The 22289-nt window shown below is 34.6% G+C and overlaps 1 protein-coding gene across 2 annotated transcripts; it reads left to right on the forward strand.

Annotated features, from left to right (window-relative positions):
• The first annotated feature begins 16869 nt into the window (after nucleotides 1-16869).
• Nucleotides 16870-22011, forward strand: LOC107648099 (protein NPGR2). 2 transcript variants are annotated; one of them, XM_088489920.1, is made up of 6 exons: nucleotides 16870-17217; nucleotides 17661-17989; nucleotides 18482-18734; nucleotides 19346-20562; nucleotides 20950-21103; nucleotides 21395-22011. In XM_088489920.1, the coding sequence occupies exons 2-6, from the start codon at nucleotides 17711-17713 to the stop codon at nucleotides 21703-21705; spliced, it is 2214 nt and encodes a 737-aa protein (XP_088346046.1). In that variant the 5' UTR covers nucleotides 16870-17217; nucleotides 17661-17710; the 3' UTR covers nucleotides 21706-22011. The 2 variants fall into 2 exon arrangements, with proteins under 2 accessions (XP_088346046.1, XP_088346047.1); XM_088489921.1 differs by having other exon boundaries at nucleotides 16874-17366.
• The last annotated feature ends 278 nt before the right edge of the window (nucleotides 22012-22289 follow it).

The raw sequence follows: 22289 nt of genomic DNA on the forward strand, positions 1-22289 counted from the left end.
GGCACAGTTTTTATAAATTGCTGACACAGTACATGATAAGAAAGTAGATCAGGATGTCTATAGATTATTACTGTTTCCATTCGCTGTAAAAGATCAAGCTAAGAGGTGGTTAAATAACCAACCTAAAGCTAGCATAAGGACATGGAAACAGCTGTCAGAAAAATTCCTGAATCAATACTTCCCTCCAAAACGGATGACACAGCTAAGGCTGGACATCCAAGGCTTTAAACAAGGAGATAATGAATCTCTTTATGATGCCGGGGAGAGATACAGAGAGATGCTAAGAAAATGCCCCTCTGAAATGTTTTCAGAATAGGTGCAGTTAGACATCTTCTATTATAGGCTTACAGAGAAAACTCAGATTTCTCTAGACCACTCAGCCGGTGGATCTATACATATGAGAAAGACAATTGAAGAAGCTCAAGAGCTCATTGATACAGTTGCCAGAAATCAGCATCTGTACCTAAATAATGAATCTTCCATGAAAGAAGAGGCTAAAACAGTAACTGTTGAACTCAGTCCTGCAGAACAAATTACTGAATTCAATCAGCAATTAGACTTTCTAACAAAACAGCTGGCCGAATTCAAGGAGATATTACAAGACATATGAATGGCTAATATAAATATGGAGGTACATTTGAAGCAAACAGAACAATAGTTATCAAAATAAATAACAGAAGAGTGCCAGGCAGTTCAATTAAGAAGTGGAAAAACATTAAATACCTCACTTTAGAGCAGCAGAAAGCCAAGAAAAGAACAACTGACAGAGGATGAGCAAAATATTGTCCAAAATCTCTCTGAGGACAGTAAGAGCCCAGAGAGGAATGATTCTGGCGTTCAAACGCCAGAAAGGGATGTAAAGCTGGCGTTAAATGCCCAACCCATGCACAATTCTGGCGTTCAAACGCCAAAAATAGGCAGGGAATTAGCGTCAAACACCCAATGGAAGCTCAGTTCTGGCGTTCAAATGCCAGGAACAAGTAAGGAGTTGGCGTCCAACACCAATCCAGCTTCTAACCCTGGCATTCAAATGCCAGTGAGGGATATGACACACACAAGTGCTGATAGCAACCCCTCTAAAAAGACTTCTCTAACCACCTCTGTAGGAAATAAACCTGCAGCAACTAAGGTTGAGGAATACAAAGCCAAGATGCCTTATCCTCAAAAACTTCACAAAGAGGAGCAGGATAAGCAATTTGCTCGCTTTGCAGACTATCTCAGGACTCTTGAAATAAAGATTCCGTTTGCAGAGGCACTTGAGCAAATACCCTCTTATGCCAAGTTCATGAAAGATATCTTGAGTCATAAGAAGGATTGGAGAGAAACTGAAAGAGTTCTCCTCACTGAAGAATGTAGTGCAGTCATTCTAAAAAGCTTCCCAAAAAAGCTTAAAGATCCCGGGAGCTTTATGATACCATGCATATTAGAGGGAAATTGCACCAAGACAACTTTATGTGATCTTGAGGCAAGCATCAACCTAATACCTGCATCCACTATCTGAAAGCTTGGTTTAACTGAAGAAGTCAAACCAACCCGGATATGTCTCCAACTTGCTGATGGCTCTATTAAATACCCATCAGGCATAATTAAGGACATGATTGTCAAGGTTGGGCCATTTGTCTTCCCTACTGACTTTGTAGTGCTGAAAATGGAGGAGCACAAGAGTGCAACTCTCATTCTAGGGAGACCATTCCTAGCAACTGGACAAACCCTCATTGACGTCCAAAAAGAGGAGATAACCCTGAGAGTCAATGAGGATGATTTTAAGTTGAATGTTGTCAAAGCTATGCAACATCCAGACACATCAGAAGACTGCCTGAGCATTGATATTATTGACTCCTGGTGGAAGAGGTCAATATGACTGAGAGTCTCGAATCAGAGCTAGAGGACATTTTTAAAGATGTTCAGCCTGATCTAGAGGAACCAGAGAAAATAAAAGAACCTCTGAAAACTCCTCAGGAAGAGGAGAAACCTCCTAAACCCGAGCTCAAACTACTATCACCATCCCTGAAATATGCATTTCTGGGAGAAGGTGACATTTTTCCTGTAATCATAAACTCTGCTTTAGAGTCACAGGAAGAGAAAGCACTAATTCAGCTTCTAAGGACACACAAGACAGCTCTTGGGTGGTCCATAAGTGATCTTAAGGACATTAGCCCAGCCAAATGCATGCACAAGATCCTATTGGAGGATGATGCTAAGCCAGTGGTTCAACCACAGAGGCGGCTAAATCCCGCCATGAGGGAGGTGGTGCAGAAAGATGTCACTAAGTTACTAGAGGCTGGAATTATTTATCCTATTTCTGATAGCCCCTGGGTGAGCCCTGTCCATGTTGTCCCTAAGAAGGGAGGTATGACAGTGGTTCACAATGAAAAAAAATAAACTGGTTCCTACAAGAACAGTTACAAGGTGGCGTATGTGTATTGACTACAGAAAGCTCAATACAGCCACCAGGAAGGATCACTTCCCTTTACCATTCATAGACCAGATGCTAGAAAGACTAGCAGGTCATGAATACTACTGCTTTTTGGATGGCTATTCAGGTTACAACCAAATTGCAGTAGATCCTCAGGACCAAGAGAAAACAGCATTCACATGTCCTTCTGGAGTGTTTGCCTACAGAAGAATGCCTTTTGGTCTGTGCAATGCACCTGCGACCTTTCAGAGGTGCATGCTCTCTATCTTCTCTAATATGGTAGAGAAATTTCTGGAAGTCTTCATGGATGACTTTTCAGTCTTTGGAGACTCATTCAGCTCCTGCCTTAACCATTTAGCACTTGTTCTGAAAAGATGCCAAGAGACTAACCTGGTTTTAAATTGGGAAAAATGTCACTTTATGGTGACTGAAGGAATTGTCCTTGGGCATAAAATTTCGAACAAGGGAATAGAGGTGGATCAAGCTAAGGTAGAGGTAATTGAAAAATTACCACCACCCACCAATGTTAAGGCAATCAGAAGCTTTCTGGGGCATGCAGGATTCTATAGGAGGTTTATAAAGAATTTTTCAAAAATCGCAAAACCTCTGAGCAATCTGCTAGCTGCTAACACGCCATTTGTATTTGACACAGAGTGTCTGCAGGCGTTTGAAACCCTGAAAGCTAAGCTGATCACAGCACCAGTTATTTCTGTACCAGATTGGACATTACCTTTGGAACTAATGTGTGATGCAAGTGACCATGCCATTGGTGCAGTATTGGGACAGAGGCATAACAAGCTTCTGCATGTCATTTATTATGCTAGCCGTGTTTTAAATGATGCCCAGAAAAATTACACAACCACAGAAAATGAGCTGCTTGCAGTGGTTTATGCCATTGACAAGTTTAGATCATACTTAGTAGGATCAAAAGTGATTGTGTACACTGACCATGCTACTCTTAAATATCTACTCACAAAGGAGGATTCAAAGCCCAGGCTCATAAGATGGGTGTTGCTTCAGCAATAGTTTGATATAGAAATAAGAGACAAAAAAGGGACAGAGAATCAAGTAGCTGATCACCTGTCCCGGATAGAACCAGTAGCAGGAGCATCCTTCCCTCCTACTGAGATCTCTGAAACCTTTCCGGATGAGCAATTGTTTGCTATTCAGGAAGCTTTGTGGTTTGCAGACATTGCAAACTATAAGACACAAGGTTCTCCTTCTGTAACCATGGAGAGGAAGCGTGAAAAGCTTCTCTCACTGCAGAGTCAACCAAAACCCCCACAGTCAAACTCTAAGTTTGGTGTTGGGAGGCCACAACTAAACTCTAAGTTTGGTGTTGAACCCCCACTGTCAAGCTATTGACACTAAAGAAGCGCTTGTTGGGAGGCAACCCAATGTTATTTAATTATTTATTTTCTATTGTTATGTTATTTTTTTAGGTTGATGATCATGTGGAGTCACAAAAACTACTGAAAAATCAAAAACAGGATGAAAAATAGTATTAAAAACAGCACACCCTGGAGGAGGAGCATTCTGGCGTTTAAACGCCAGAAACAAGCACCAAGCTGGCGTTTAACGCCAGAAACAAGCATCAACCTGGCGTTAAACGCCAGAAACAGGCTACATTTGGGTGTTTAACGCCAGAAACAGGCAGCAGTCTAGCGTTAAACGCCAGGATTATATACAGAGGGTGTTTTACACGCCTAATTGGAGCAGGGATATTAAGTCCTTGATCCCTCTGGATCTGTGGACCCCACAGGATCCCCACCTACCCCACCTCTTCTTCTCTCCTCTTCACACATTTTCATAACACTCTTCCCCAAAATAACCTCCACCAATCACCTCCATTACTCCTCCAACCCACCTACACCCACCCACTCAAATTCAAACCATTCACACACCTCCATCTTCTCTATCTCTTCTTCTTATCATCCTTTCTTTCTTCTTTTGCTCGAGGACGAGCAAACATTTTAAGTTTGGTGTGGTAAAAGCATTGCTTTTTGTTTTTCCATAACCACTAATGCCTCAAGGGATGCACTTCCCTCCACAAAACTATTGGGAGCAAATCAACACTTCCCTAGGAGAGTTAAGTTCCAACATGGGACAACTAAGGATGGAGCATCAAGAGCATTCCATCATCCTCCATGAGATTAGAGAAGATCAAAGAGCTATGAGGGAGGAGCAATAAAGACAAGGAAGAGACATAGAGGAGCTCAAGAGCACCATTGGTTCTTCAAGAAGAGGAAGACGTCACCCTCACTAAGGTGGACCCGTTCCTTAATTTCCTTGCTCTTATTTTCCTGTTTTTCATTTACTATGCTTTATGTTTATTTATGTTTGGGTCTTATTACATGATCACTAGTATCAAAGTGTCTATGTCTTAAAGATATGAATGTCCTATGAATCCATCACCTTTCTTAAATGAAAAATATTTTCTGAAAAAGAAAAAGAAGTACATGAATTTTGAATTTTAAAATAGTTTAATTATTTTGATGTGGTGGCAATACTTTTTATTTTCTGAATGAATGCTTGAACAGTGCATATGTCTTTTGAATTTGTTGTTTATGAATGTTAAAATTGTTGGCTCTTGAAAGAATGATGAAAAAGGAGAAATGTTATTTGATAATCTGAAAAATCATAAAAATGATTCTTGAAGCAAGAAAAAGTAGTGAAGAACAAATCTTGCAAAAAAAATGAAAAAAAAAAGAGAGCAAGAAAAAGAAAAAGTAAGTAGAAAAAGCCAAAAGCTCTTTAAATCAAAAGGCAAGAGCAAAAAGCCAATAGCCCTTAAAACCAAAAGGCAAGGGCAATAAAAAAGATCCAAGGCTTTGAGCATCAGTGGATAGGAGGGCCTAAAGAAATAAAATCCTGGCCTAAGCGGCAAAACCAAGCTATCCCTAACCATGTGCTTGTGGCGTGAAGGTGTCAAGTGAAAACTTGAGACTGAGCGGTTAAAGTCGGGGTCCAAAGCAAAAACAGAGTGTGCTTAAGAACCCTGGATACCTCTAATTGGGGATTTTAGCAAAGCTGAGTCACAATCTGAAAAGGTTCACCCAGTTATGTGTCTGTGGCATGTATGTATCCGGTGGTAATACTGGAAAACAGAGTGCTTAGGGCCACGGCCAAGACTCATAAAGTAGATGTGTTCAAGAATCAACATACTGAACTAGGAGAATCAATAACACTATCTGAATTCTGAGTTCCTATAGATGCCAATCATTCTGAACTTCAAAGGATAAAGTGAGATGCCAAAACTGTTCAGAAGCAAAAAGCTAATAGCCCTGCTCATCTAATTAAGACTGATCTTCATAGATGTTTTTGGAATTCATTGTATATTCTCTTCTTTTTATCCTAATTTGTTTTTAGTTGCTTGGGGACAAGCAACAATTTAAGTTTGGTGTTGTGATGAGCGGATAATTTATACGCTTTTTGGCATGGTTTTTAGGTAGTTTTCAATATGTTTTAGTCACTTTTTATTATATTTTTATTAGTTTTTAAATAAAAATCACATTTATGGACTTTACTGTGAGTTTTTGTGTTTTTCTATGATTTTAGGTATTTTCTGGCTGAAATTGAGGGACCTGAGAAAATTCTGATTCAGAGGCTGAAAAAGGACTGCAGATGCTGTTGGATTCTGACCTCCCTGCACTCAAAGTGGATTTTCTGGAGCTACAGAAGTCTAAATGGTACGCTCTTAATTGAGTTGGAAAGTAGATATCCAGGGCTTTCCAGCAATATATAATAGTCTATACTTTGCTCAAGGATAAATGACGTAAACTGGCGTTCAACGCCAGTTCCATGTTGCATTCTGGCGTAAAACGCCAGAAACAGGTTACAAGTTGGAGTTAAACGCCCAAAACAGGTTACAACCTGGCATTTAACTCCAGAAACAGCCTAGGCACGTGTAAAGCTCAAGTCTCAGCCTCAGCACACACCAAGTGGGCCCCAGAAGCGGATTTCTGCACTATCTATCATAGTTTATTCATTTTCTGTAAACCTAGGTTACTAGTTTAGTATTTAAACAACTTTTAGAGATTTATTTTATACCTCATGACATTTTCGATCTGAACTTTGTACTCTTTGACGGCATGAGTCTCTAAACTCCATTGTTGGGGGTGAGGAGCTCTGCTGTGTCTCGATGAATTAATGCAATTATTTCTGTTTTCTATTCAAACACGCTTGTTTCTATCTAAGATGTTCATTCGCACTTCAATATGATGGATGTGATGATTTGTGACACTCATCATCATCCTCAACCTATGAACGTGTGCCTGACAACCACCTCCGTTCTACCTTCGATTGAATGAATATCTCTTGGATTCCTTAATCAGAATCTTCGTGGTATAAGCTAGAATCTATTGGCAGCATTCTTGAGAATCCGGAAAGTCTAAACATTGTCTGTGGTATTCCGAGTAGGATTTAGGGATTGAATGACTATGGCGAGCTTCAAACTCACAAGGGTTGGGCGTAGTGACAGACGCAAAAGGATCAATGGATCCTATTCCAGCATGAGTGAGAACCGACAGATGATTAGCCGTGCGGTGACAGTGCACCTGGACCATTTTCATTGAGAGGACGGATGGTAGCCATTGACAACAGTGATCCACCAACACACAGCTTGCTATAGGAGGAACCTTGCGTGCGTGAAGAAGAAGACAGGGGGAAAGCAGAGATTCAGAAGACTAAGCATCTCCAAAACTCCAACATATTCTCCATTACTGCATAACAAGTATTTATTTCATACTCTTTTATTTTTCGCAATTCAAACTGATAATCATAATTAATCTCCTGACTAAGATTTACAAGGTAACCATAGATTGCTTCAAGCCAACAATCTCCGTGGGATTCGACCCTTACTCACGTAAGGTATTACTTGGACGACCCAGTGCACTTGCTGGTTAGTTGTGCGGAGTTGTGAAAAGTGTGAATCACAATTTCGTGCACCAGTAACTTAGTAAGAAAAACACATTAATTAAAATGAAGTACATAACAAGTATAGTTCAATATAACTTGAAATTTTCCAAAAAGATGTTAACAGGTCAAATCATCATTCCAACTTCACAATTTCAATGCATGCCAAATCAATTACCTAAACTAAGCGAAGTATCAACATTCAAAAAATATAGGTTCTAGTATGTCCACAACAATTAAGTGCATGAACTTGATAACCAAAGCAATAATCAATATGAACAAACATCACCAAGTAAGAAGCAATAATCAATATGAACAAGCATCACCAAATGATTCCAGCAGCATATTCATTAGAACTTAAGAAATTTCAAACTCTTCTAGCAGTCTCAAAACCTAGTTATATTACTTATTCTAATCCTATGTTAACCACCTAAATCCACTAAAACAGAAAATAACTCTAACTAAGCTAATTAACTAAAAATCAAATTAATGAAACTAAAGCTAACCAAAATAGTAGAATTGATAGCGAAATTTGATTAAAAACCTAGATTGCAACAGCAGAAAGGAAATTAAGCTCAGGGAAGGAGTTGTAGTGGCTGCCAGAGGGGAATGAGTTGCATCGAAGCTCACCTGAAGGAGAGACGGATGTCGAGAGGAGGCTGCTGGAGTGGAGGGCGGCCGGAGATGTCGCTAAGGGAGAGACGTGAGGGTTAAAGAAAGAGTGAGAGACGAGAGAGCGGAGTTGCGTCGAAGCTCGCTTGTCCGAAGAGACGGACGGCAATAGGCCGTTACCAGAGGGGTTGCTGGAGACGTCTTTAACGGGGAGAGAAAGAGAGCCAGAGTCGAGAGGGTGAGGAGAGTGAGTGAGAGATGAGATGGTGAGGAGAGAGAGACTGTAATTCAAAATGAGGGGCAGAGACAGTTTTCGATTCGAATTTAGGACACGATTACCATCTGATTTACTGGCAGATTTATCCTCCGCCAGTAACAAATCAACGAGTAAACAAAATGCAGCGTTGCACTAACTAGATTTACGGTCAGAAAAATCAAACCCTAAATTCGATAGTAATTAACACACCAATTTTTCTATTTTTTTTCAATTATTATGGGCAATTTTACCGTCGGAAATCCTAATCCACCGGTAAATGTTTTGCCCGACAAATTTGTTGCCAAATTTGATGGTGAATCCGACGGTAAACCCGCGGCTAATTTGCGACGCTAAATCTGACGGTATTCAACGCTTTTCTTGTAGTGTAAGAAATTCTTATGTCATAGTTAACAAATTCTTGTGTCATATAGCTAAAAAATTTTGGTACTATTTTTGTTTCTGATAACTTCTAGTTGGTTAAGAAATTTATTTTGGTATTATTTTTGTTTCTGACAACTTCTAGTTGGTTAAGAAATTTCAGTGTCAAAATTAAGGAACTTTCTGTGTCACAGTTAGAAAATTTCAGTGCTATTTTTCTGATAAATTATGCACAATTCAAAACTCTCCTTCCTCTCTTCTTCATCGTCATCATCTCCTTTTTTTTCTTCTTCATCTTCATCCTCTCCTTCTTGTTTCACCTTCTTATAATTATTTTTGTTTCACCTTCTTAATTAACAAGAATCAATATTACGGTTAAGAAATTTTAGTGTCAAAATTAAGAAATATTTTGTGTCACGATTAAAAAGTTTTGGTGATATTTTTTTGATAAATTATGTACAATTCACAATTTCTCTCCTCTTTTTCTTTTTGTTGTTCTTCTTTTTCATCATCATCTTCTTCTTTTTCTTCTTCATCTTCTCCTTTTTGTTTCACGTTCTCATCATTCTTTTTATTTCATCCTCTTAACAAGAATAAAAACAAGAAATAAAAAAAAAATTAAAAAAAAAAAGCTACAATAATCACCAAGAGAAGAGAAAGAAAAAGGAGGAGAATAAATAAAAAAATGTAGCAATAGGAGCAATAAAAGAACAACAATGAAGAGAAAATTCTTGTGAGTGATTTTCGTTAGATTTGGATCAATTTGGTTAGACTAAGTTGACAAAAATGCTTAGATATATAACGTGATTTAAAAAATAAAACCAAATTGTAAGTTAAAAATTGTAAGAAAAAATGTAAAATCAGTACTGTAATTCTATCTACACAACTACTATTCTCTTCTTTTCCATTTTATTCTCTATCAATGTGAATTAATTTATTAACGTTCCAATCCTTAAAAAAAAAAAAGCCTAATACTTTGAAGTTGCTGAGTGATGAGTGTTTAATCGAAGACTTGTAATTTTTTTTTTAAATTAAATAAGAGAAAGAAAGAAGCAAAGTACAACTCAAAGAGCTAACGGATTCCGTTGAAGAGTATTCTCAATCTTAGACTCTGGAGATAAGAATTTCATATAATCTTGGCATCCCAAAACACCTGATTTCGTTAGATCATCTGCAACCTTGTTACCTTCTCGCAAGATCAGACTAAAATCCACCTCCCAATAAAAAAGAAGCATATCTCGAATCTTCAAACTCAGATCACCATTGTCACTGGCATAAGCAAAGGCGCGGTTCTTATAAGCCAAAAAGACATCCAGGAAATCAAATTCACAAATAATAACCGGCTTGAATTCACATTCCCATGTAAATACTAGAACTCTCCACACTCCAAAAAACTCATCTCTCTTTTAATAATATATTTCTTGTTGCTTCAATTTTTTTTGGCCTTAAAATAATATTTTTTTTATTATTCTCCTAGTATTATGCTTGGATTTTGTTTACTTTAATAATATGATTTGTTTTTATTCAAAATATATATAATTAAATGTCCACATTAATTAGTCTAAAAAGAATTTTAAATAAAATACTTTACTCCTTTCGGATTATTTTTCTGCTATTTTAAAGATTAAATAATTTACTTTATAATAATATTTTTAAATTTAATTATTTTATAATAAAATTTATTAGAAATAATAAAACTTAATTAAAAATGATGAAAATACTACTACTAATCTATACAACGAAACTAATTCTTAAAAGTTTTTAAAATAATAAAATTTTATTAAAAATCAAATTGTTGCATACAATATTTACATTGACTGCTTATATATTCAACATAACAAATCGAACTTTTATTTGTCTCTGACAAACGAGGAGCTTTTTAGGGCATCTATCTATCTGCCACCATTATAGATCAGACTTACACTTTGATTTGTTTAGCTATGTGTCTTCTTTTGCTGCCAACATGGTGTATGTGTTTAATTAGGTCCTTGATTATTTTAGTCTAAGACTAGTTTCTATGCCTTGCTTGCTTAAGGTTCAAGATTACAATATGGAAAAGTATAAGTAGATAATGAAAATACTAAACAAGGTAGATAATGGATATATCGGATGTTCATCTCACTAGGTGTGCGGATAGTTATTCTAATATAAAGATTTAGGTGAATAATTTGGAGGTGTAGTGTGTTTTAATTTGATTAGTGATTATTCATATTGTTCAAAAAAGTTATTGATTACCTACCATAACCCTTACTATATATATCCGTACGAGGTCATCATGGAGAACATACAAGAAAATAATAATTTAACACAGTCTAGTCTTTATTAGAATTTGACCCAAAACAAATTTCTTTTTTTCAAAAAATGATACTATAATATAATGTAGCAGTGTACAAGTAGTTCATCATATATACTAAACAATTATAACATGGATCGGAGTTGGAAGATAGACTACAGAAAATATAGCAGAATCTTAGGTATGATGAATTGAACCTATGTTCTTATTCAAATATAGTAATGCTTTGTTAGGTTTCTTAGAAGAGACACAAAACTTTCTACGGCATTTTGATTAAGAAACTTTATTCAACATCTATATATTTTATAAATATGTATCATTATTTTATTTTTATTTTTGATTTTATAAATATATAAAAAATAATTATACATAGATTTTAATTGTTTATATTTATCTGCGATCTATCTATTATTATATAAAGGAGACGTGATATATAGGAGTTTGATACATAAATTATAAATTGAATTCATTTATTTTTTATGGTTTCAAATACGACGGTGATAATATACATATACTACGTACTAGGATTCGAGTTGTAACGCACAATAACCTAATTTACTAAATCAAATTGAACTTTGTATGTCTGAAGCTCGCATGATGCTTCTTATTGCAACATAAACTGATGAGATTTATTTCTTCATTATTAGTTTCTCCAATTCTACGAGTCTTCTTTTCTCGAATCTGATACCTTTGAAAACCTAAACCTAAATGCATGTTTAATTTGTGTGCTTAGCTTTTCCCCTCTAGGCCTAATATATATATCTTCTATCATATATATATTACAGAATAATGTTCGTTCCATAACTACTAAATAATATCATTTTTGGTTAACAATTAATCCGTAATAATTCATATCCATATTTATAGGGTGTTTTGCATGAAAAAACATATAATTTATACTAATATTTATTAAAATTTACACATATAAATTAATATTATTTGTATCTATATATTTTAAAATTTACACACATAAATTAATAAAATTTATTTGTTAAAGACAATTTAGTATTTGTGTTGGTCAAGTGATGACCAAAAATACTAAAAATTGATGCCACAAAATTTTATTATTATTATTATTATTATATATATCTATGGATCTAACAAGTGTTTACTTTTTATTAAAAAAATTTATAATGTGAATATAAATAATAGTTTTATACGTATTTAATTATGTCACAAAGATGAAAAAAATAATGTATATTTAATAACATGTAATAATTAGATATTCATATAAATAAAAAATTCATGTATATGTATAACAATCGGTAACGACACTAATCTTATATATTAATTCCTGCATAGCTACTAGAATCTTCTCTGCAGCCACATTTGGCTCCCACAAATTAAAGATGACAATTGTTGAAACTTGAAGCCATTGTTTATTTCATTTTTATTTTTATTTTATTTTTCCTTTTCAACTTTGACACCTCGACCAAACACTATAAAACCAGGTTTATGCAAGTTCCACTTATCAGCTCTCAAAACCTAGGGAAACAAAAAGAAAGATATATAGAGTTTCAAAACTACCTTATTATATATATATTTGCAGGAAATTAAATCCGATCCATTCAACAGTTGCAATCAAAGCATCAAATTTGAGAGCAATAATATCACCATATATCAAGTAGTGTTTAATTTGTTTAGAATCATGGGAAATGGAACCTCATCAACATCATCAAAGTCGTCCAAGGTTCAGCAAGGCCAGCAAGTAATAAAGGGTGTTCATTATTATGCTAACAACAACAAACCAAGAAGAGAACAACAACAACAACAACATTATGGTCTTGATGGTGGTGCTGTGGAGCTTCTAGAAACTGATGAAGCTTTCAGTGAATACATCCGAAGAGCTAAGCAAAACATGAGAACCGTGTCGTACGTTGGTAACGACGAAGATCATAGTAACTACCCTGCACCTGTGGTTAATAATAATGTGGAGAACGAGAATGAAGAATTTTCGGAGTTTATTCGGCTTACTAAGAAGAAGTTGAGAAGTACTACATCAAGAATTGGAGGGAATGATGCTTCCTTTCAAAGAGGCTGATGAATGAAGAACATTATATATTATTCTTTGATATATGTTGTTGACTTGTTGGAGTGCAAAAATAACGAGTTCCTATTAGGGCATGCAATCAAGTAGATATATACTTACATTTAATTTATTCATTCATTTATTTATTTGTTATTATTTGAACTAATTGTTGATGCAAGATATATATGTACTGCTCAGTTTATTATGTGGCTTTGGTTAGTTATTTATTTTGGATGATTTCTTATTGGCTTTAATGCTTTCATTTATATATACTAGCTACCCCTTTTATTATCGCAACTACTTTCTATGAAGATGCGAAAAACATCTTCTCATGATGATCCTTGTTTAAAAAATATAACTTATTTATTTAGCAACACTTTAAATAAAGGTAACACTTTTACTTCAAGTAAAAATTAAGCCCTACAATCTATCATCCAATGGTCAAAATAAAATATCTTCACATGATGACAATCATAAAATCTTCATTGGAGTAGTCACCTTTATTATTCATCTATACCCCTTTTATTTCTTTCTTTTATTTCATTTATATATAAAATTCATTTTTTTAATAACAATTAAATGTGAAATTAATCAAATAAATATTGTGTACTCTAATTAAGAATTTAGGTTCAAATTTTATACTATTAAACACTCTTTATAAATTATATAATAAAAGATGATAGTTTAACCAACTTAGGTTGGTCGAGTGGTCAGCTCATTCGTCAGTTCAGATCTGCCACGGATTATTTAACTATGAATATCAATAAGAGTCGGCTTCTAATTGTGTTGGGAAGTGAATTTTTAAATAATTGTTTAATAATATATATAGAAAGAGAGAAATTTTGATGGTAGTGTTAACAGAAAAATTACTTAATTTTTTAAAAATATAAAACCTAAAAGAATAGAATTTTAAATTATATATTATTATTTAAATTACTATTTTTGTGTTTTAATTTGTATATTAGATATTTTGAAGGCTAATCATATTTTATAATAACAAAATATAATCATAACAATAATCATGCTATATGTACATAAAAAATAATTATTTGTATAAAATATATATTAAAATATAAAATATACATTAAAAATAAATTAAATAATACATGTATTTATACACAGATATATAGTGATTAATAGATAATTTAATATTTAATTTTTTATATACACATATTATTTTTATTATAAAAATTATTATCATATTATATAAATTTTGTCTCCACTACCAAAATTTTTTAGATTCGTCACTACTCTTTTTTAACAAAAATCTTTCGTTATCTTTAATTGTTTGAATATGTTCATTTCTATGTTAATGATGAATTTTGATTTTATGATCCTTTTTATACTTTTTTTTTGGACAAATTTACGAAAGTATTTTATCTCTGAAAAAAAATAAAAATATAAAATAGTTTTGGTGCATAATTTTTTTATTTCTAAAACAAACTTTAACATATATAATTTATAAAAAGTTATTAATTTTAAAAATTAATTGTGATATATTGTTGAACTAACACATTTAAATTATTTTATTTAATAACTAAAATCATGATTACGATTATACAAAATCAAATATTCTTTTTTAAAAGCAAAAATCTGTATTTAAATAAAGAGGTAAATACTAAATTGGTATTCGAAAAATTTTAACACTAATAAAATGGTACATGATTTTTGTTATTAACAAAATGGTCTCTAAAGGATTTAAAATTTGATAAGCGTGTCCCCGAGCTCGCCGGAATATATCTCCGACGAGCACAATACTGACGTAGCTACCGTATTTTGGTGACCTGGCAAAATCCCAACTTCTCTCTCCAAAACAAGTTATAATCAAAACAAGTTAATACAGCAAATCACCAATAAAATAAGAATTGAAAAAGCAACTTAATAGTTATACCACCACCAATTAAAACAATAACTAAAAATCAACAAATGGAGAGGGAGATCAAACTTTATAACTCAACGGAGATGGATGAACAGCGACGGAGCGAAAGCTGAACAGAGGCTGGGCCACGCAACAGAACCGAGGCTGAGCAGAAGCTAGAAGACGAGGGTTAGAGCACGGTAAAATAGAGGCTAAATAATGGCAGAAGCATGGCGTAATGGCAGCGGAAGCACAACAAAACAAAGGGAAAGTTCGCTAAAACAGGCGGAACCACAGCGAATAACGGCAAAACCGAAGCGTCGCGATGACATTAGAGTAGCGCGGAGAGAAATGGTGGCTGGACAAGTTGAAGAACGAAGACAAGGCCAGAGAGCTGAGGGAATTATGAAGTGGAAGCTGCGTTGGTGGGGAGGGAGAGGGGGAGAGTTCGTTATGGAGAGGAAGGAATTAGGGTTGGAGGTTTGTCAAGTTACCAAAACACGGTAGCCATGTTAGCATTATGCTTGTCGAAGAGATGCTCCGGTGAACTCAGGGGCACGCTTGTCAAATTTTAAAATCTTTCAGGAACCATTTTATCAATAACAAAAGTCACGTATCATTTTGTCAACGACAAAATCTTTCATATACTGATTTAATATTTACCTCTTAAATAAAATTAGAATCCAAAATATTAAAATGGGACAAATTACATATTTCGGTTGGTGCCTCTTCCATTCACATTATATATATATATATATATATATATATATATATATACATATATATGATGATATTAAAATAATACTTTTTTTAATTAAGTTCAACTAAATTGATACAAGCTAAGTAAAAAAAATGCATAAATGTGTTACTACTTTTTGTTTGTGCTTCTTCAGCATAGAATTTTTGTTGGAGAGTATATAGAAACTTATTAATATAGTATAAAAAATTTTGCACCTAACACAAATTTTTGTATATAGCAGTAATAGCACAAATTTATTGATATAGCATACAAATTTTTGTATATAACACATATGTTGTGCATAGCATATAAATTTTTGTTATAAATGTATTTTATTGGTCAGGTGAGTCAATATTCTGGGTACATAGTCATGTAAAAATTTTTATGATGTGTACCAAAATTTCTGTATTGTATTCTAAAATTTTTGTGGTGTGCACCAAAATTTCTGTGTTGTATACTAAAGTAGTAAAATTTCTATACTCTAACTAATTTTCTAAACACATATAGGAGAAGAAGAAGATGATGACGATGTTGATGATAATGAAAGAAAATATGGAGAAAAAAGAAGAGGAAGAAGAAACCAAATAAGAGAAAAAGAAGACGTTGAAGAGAAAAACGATAATATTAAAGAAGAACAAAAGAAAAAGAAGAGACAATGATGACATTGTTAAAAAAAATGTGCAAAAAAATATAAGTATGACAAACAAATTTGATTTAAAAATTGTTTAATCGTCTAATTTTATTGATATTTTAATTATTAAAACAAATAAAAAATATTATTTATATATTAAAATTAATAATTAAAATTAATTATTAATATATTTATATATAAATATATATTATTCAATTTATTTTTAATATATACTTATATTTTAATAAATATTTTATATAAATAATTTATATTAATGATTGATTTAATATACATCTAACATGTTTGAAAACAAATAAGCAATTAGTAAATAATGCTTACATCAATCGTCTTCTTCAATCAAATCAAGTGATCCTCACCGCGAATTTTGTCTATAATTCCTTAATTTTTGCAGATTATATAAGAATCATATCATATCCCTATATATCGTCTTAATTAATTATATAGAGTAGTAGTTGAAATAATTGCAAACAGATGATCCTTCGCCTAACCTTTTTTTTATTGATAGCCATTTTAGCCACCCTTCGTCTAACATTGACCTTAGCAACTAGCAACGCAAGTGAATCATAACTTAGTTTAACTGCCAACTACCTTTGGTTAGTGAAGTGAGTAAGCAGTAGTTGGTAAATGTGTTTAAGGAGCACTTAATTGCCAGCTCATCACACCATGAAAAACGCACACCGCCACGTGGCAAGCACTTAACCTCCCCGCCTTTTTCACCATTCAGGTAGGAAAACCAAAAAAAAAAAAAAACAACTTTCTTCTTCATGCGATTCCGTTCCCCTTTCTCTGAAACTGTGATCCTTGTAACACACGCATTCTGTTCCCACTAACTTGTTTCTTTCTTTCTTTCTTTTTTTCTTTATTTCCCCACTTAAAGTTAAAGGTTTAAAATAAAAGGAAGAGAGATGAAATAGAAGATTAAAAAAAGAGTGAGGGGTGTAGAAGCTTTTGGAGTGCTTCATTCAAAGGTGCCTTTGATGGATGCATTGCTGGAATTTCAGCAATGGCCGTTACTGTTCATCTCCCTTCTGATTTTTCCCTCTACTTTTCTTTTTCTCAAATACCAAAAGGTTACTTCTTACTTTCCTCTAATCATCGCTCTCTTTTATTCTTTCTTTTTTTCAGTTTCAAATTTTCTTTTTCTTCTTTTGTGTTTCCGACTTCTCCACCGGTTCCTGAGTGGAGAGCTCAATTCAATTCAATTCACCACCGAAGTCATGTACGAGATTCCTATTTGATTGTTTAGCGAATTTATTATTTTTGCATCGGTTTCGCTTCAGTTTCGTGACGTTACTTATTTTTCCGTTGAATTCGTTTGATTCTTATCACTTTTCAATTTCGGATGGTGTGATTTTGATATGATTTCCCTGAACATATAGCTGAGATTTCCGGGTTTTTTTTTTTTTTGGAAAACTAATTTAGTTTAAATGTTTAATTGAATAGGAAATGGAAACAGTTTTTTGTTGTTTTCGGTGATGATTTTGTGATTTCGTTTGAATTTGATATGTGACAGTGGTTCAACGGTTGTGGCTTGTGGGAAGTTATTGGGTGAGTTGAGAAAGCATGGGAAATGGAAATAGGCAGGGGAGGAGGAAGAAGAGGAGGAGTTTGAAGAACATGATGCAGTGCCTGTGCTCAGGGGAGCAGTTGAGACGAGAAGGAGGCATGGATGAGATGGCAGTTCCTTCGCCATCGGATTCTCTTGCTACTAAGGACTATTATTCGGCCACGACTGGTAGCGGCCGTTCTGGACAGGATGGACAACTTCCAAGGAGGCTGGATGCAGGAAATATCGAAGAAGCTGAATCGTCATTGCGTGAGGCTGGCTGCTTGAATTATGAGGTTGATGCTGCACTGAATGATTAATTAGACTTTATGATACGACTTGCTCTGTGTTATTTACTCTAGAGGGATTGCATAATCATGTGTATTTGCTTGCGTGTATCCAAGTATTCATCATCTCATGCTTATTTTATTTTCTTCACAGGTATTTTCTATAGTAATGGTTCATCATTGGATGTAATAGCAGATACTGACTGATGTAGTTAGTGGTACTTAGTGGGAAAATGTTGTGTCATTGATGTATTCATATTTACACAAACTAATCTTTCAGTGTATTGCATTCATTTGAGGAAGAGGGAACTTAGCATCTGTCAATTAATTGTATAACACAAGCATTCATCTTACATCATTTTACTGTCAAGGAGTTAGTTTCACTCAGATCATGACCGAGGCTGATGGACATCTTTATATGATAATCTATTTATTGGACTTAACATAAGTTTCTTGTAAGTTTGGTATCTGCTTAATGAATAATGTGCTGAAAATTTGCAGGAAGCTAGAGCTCTGTTAGGAAGATATGAATATCAGAAAGGGAATATAGAAGCTGCTTTACATGTTTTTGAGGGAATAAATATAGACTCTGTGACTCCAGAGATAAAAATTTCTCTTGCCAAAATAAAAGAGAACCACAGGAGACATTCCAAGAATTATGTTCTGCCGCCAATGTCTGTACATACTGTTGGCACACTGTTTGAAGCAGTTTTCCTTAAAGCACAATGTTTGCAGGCTCTGGGAAGGTTTAAAGGTGCCCACCCTTACTTGATTGACAGATTAGCTCATTGCTTTTTAACTTAAAGAACCTGTTAGCTTAGTTTCTTTTTGATATGCACATTGATGTCGTTTATTTGTTGTCTGTCTTATTTTCCAGTATTACTTCTGTTGCATACTTTGGTTTAAGTATGTAACTACTACATTTGTTATGAAACTTATTTTGCATGCTTTTTCATTGTCAGGCACCTGGATTGCAGAGTGTTTGTTTGGAACATGTATAAGCTTTCTAGATTCTATTAAGATATTTGTTTACCCTATGCACCCCATCACTTGAGTTGATTAAAGTGTTAAATCATCCACGTTGTTTACTTGAATATACTGCTTGTTTGAGCCTGCTGTTAAATTTTCCTTTGCTAAAATTGCGTTTTCGAAAAATACTTTCTTAAAGAACACAAATTACCCACTACTGCTGCTAGCACTTTTATACTTTTTCTCAAAATCTCAAACTCCATGTAGACAATCATCTCTTAATAGTCTGATAGATATTCTCTCTCCAATATTCTAAAAGAAATTTCTCTTTAGAATGTTTGAGCTGTATGAGAATCCAAAATATTCTCTGATGTATACTTCCTAAAATTCTTGCAGAAGCTGCCCAATCTTGCAAAGTTATTCTGGACATAGTTGACTCTTTGTTGCCTGAAGGCTCGTGTAAAAATTTTGGTGCTGAATGTAAATTGCAGGACACTGTAACTAAGGCAGTTGAGCTACTTCCAGAATTATGGAAACTTGCTGATTGTCCACGTGAAGTTATCATGGCTTACCGACAGGCTCTCCTACGTCGGTGGAACCTTTCCTCCGAGACCATAGCAAAGATTCAGAAAGAATTTGCTGCTTTTCTTCTCTATAGCGGAGCGGAAGTAATCCCCCCAGATCTCCGTTCACAAAAGGAAAACTCATTTGTGCCCAGAAACAACATAGAAGAGGCTATACTAATTTTAATTATTTTGCTAAGAAAAGTCTCTTTGAATGAAATTGAGTGGGATCCTTCAATTTTGGACCACCTTTCATTTGCTCTGTCGGTTTCAGGGGATTTGACAGCTTTAGCCAATCAATGGGAAGAATTGCTTCCTGGGACTATTAATCGAGGAGAAAGATATTATGCCCTTGCTCTTTGTTATTATGGTGCTGGTCAAGACCTGGTAGCATTGAATCTTCTTAAAAAATTATTAAGTAGCAACGAAGATCCAAAACATGTTCCAGCTTTGTTGATGGCTTCTAACATTTGTTGCAAGAACCCCAATCTTGCAGAAGATGGGGTCAACTATGCTCGCCGAATGCTAGAGAACTTGAATGGCAGATGTGATCAGTTGGAAAGTCGTGCAAATTGCTTACTTGGTATTTCACTTTCAGCACACTCAAAAATAGCTGTTTCTGATTCCGAGAGGATTCGGAGACAGTCCGAGGCACTTCAGTTTCTGGAAACTGCAAGGAGAATGACTAGAATGAGAGACCCATTTATATTGTACTATCTTAGTTTAGAATATGCAGATCAAAGGGAGTTGGATTCTGCACTTCATTATGCTGAGTGCTTTCTGGAACTGGAAGCTAGGGCTAGTATTAAAGGATGGTTGTTGTTAGCCCGGATATTATCAGCACAAAAACAGTTTTTGGATGCTGAATCTGTTGTTAATGCTGCTTTGGATCAGACTGCAAAATGGGATCAAGGAGAACTGTTGCGAACAAAAGCTAAACTGCAAATTGCACAGGGCCAGTTAAGGAGTGCCTTTGAGACATATGTTCAGCTTCTTTCTATTCTTCATATTCAACGGAAAACTTTTGGTCAATGGAAGAAGCTGTGTAAGGTTGGTCGGTTGAAATGCTTGTTGGTTTACTATCTTGAGTCGTAAGCTTTTGTTCTTTTGATTACTAGAGATTTATAGGTGCTCTTAGAGCAAGAAGGGGGTTGTGTTTTGATCTATTGATATCTAACATTTCAGCTTTTTTGGGTCATCGTCGTCTTTTGACTTTAACTTGATTTACAATTGTCGAAGTGTCGATCATTTAATGGAAACGTGCACCACTCTTCTTGCTGTAGAAGCACCAAAGTATATTGTTCTGTGCTTATTGTGATAAAAACTGGCTGGATATGGTCTCCCATAAACCTGTAAAATTTATTTCTACAGAGATGCATTTTGGAAGTAACATTGTTTCTAGCTGCTTAACCTTATTATCCTTACTCTTTGGAGCAGGATTCTAGAGATCATGCTTGGAACTTGGAAGTGGAATTATGGCATGATCTTGCTTATGTCTATATATCTCTGTCATGTTGGCATGATGCAGAGATGTGTCTTTCTAGATCTAAAGCCATAAAACCATACACTGCATCAAGGTTGCATGCACTGGGTAAGTAAAATAAAATCCTTGAAAATGTGTTACCTGAGCATAACCTTTTTGGAAATAACTTGTGGTTATCATCTGATGCATGGTTTTATATTTTTATAGCTATCTAATGCATTGGATGTTTAATGATGCGTGTATCTTACCGAAGAAAAGCATGCCACAGAAAATAGTTAAATAACTCTTAACAGTCTAACATGTTCCAAATTCGATTTTATGATGATATGATACCCTAACCTAACCTCACAATTGAAACATCTTGTGGAAAACTTCTAGTGATTGACATGATATTCACAGGTACAATGCACGAGGCAAAGGGCCTTTACAAGGAGGCTCTAAAAGCATTTCGAGATGCTTTGGATATCGATTCGGGACATGTCCCTAGCTTGATATCCGCTGCTGTGGTTCTTAGACAGTTCAATGGTCAGTCAAATGCTGCCATCAGAAGCTTTCTGATGGACGCACTACGGCATGACAGGATGAACGCTTCTGCATGGTACAATCTTGGCATTCTTCACAAGGCCGAGAATAAAATATCAGAAGCTGCAGAATGTTTTGAGGCAGCAAACTCCCTAGAAGAATCAGCACCAGTTGAACCATTCAGATGACAGGGTCTCCAAGCACTTCTTAACGTCCAGTCAAAATATTTTTGTGGTGTTCATTTCGTGCGTCATGCATCATGCGTGGTTTATATTTTTAATAATAATGAGGTGATTCGTTCATTTACCCTATCACCTTTGAATTTTAGTGTAACCTTCACTCTAACATCCAAATTATTTATTTGTTATCATTTGATTAGTCCTTGTCCTGTCCATAGCTCATGAATTTGTGTTCAAATATTAAATAAAACTTGTTTGTAAATAGACCTTAATAGAGTCATTGACATAAAGCATGAAAAGTATTGCCCCCTTTCACTCCTTCCCTCGCAGTCACGTATTTCTCTTCTGCATTCGTCTGTCTCCAGCACTGAAAGTCTGAAACTGAGAAGCACATATTCAGTGGTTTATGCTAGTAAAAAAATGGCAAGCTACACCAAAAACATTTGGGCGAACTCTATTACTATTAGGTGATGAAAAAAAAAATAAAAGAAGAAAACAACTACTTTTGTCACATTTCATTTTTCTAATACATCTTTATGCAAGATTAGTCACCATTGCCTAAGTTTTTTCAACCATAGGTATAGAGAATAAGT

The sequence above is a fragment of the Arachis ipaensis genome, chromosome B6 (genome assembly GCF_059453495.1).
Source record: "Arachis ipaensis isolate K30076 ecotype BB chromosome B6, ASM5945349v1, whole genome shotgun sequence".
Lineage (NCBI taxonomy): Eukaryota > Viridiplantae > Streptophyta > Magnoliopsida > Fabales > Fabaceae > Arachis > Arachis ipaensis.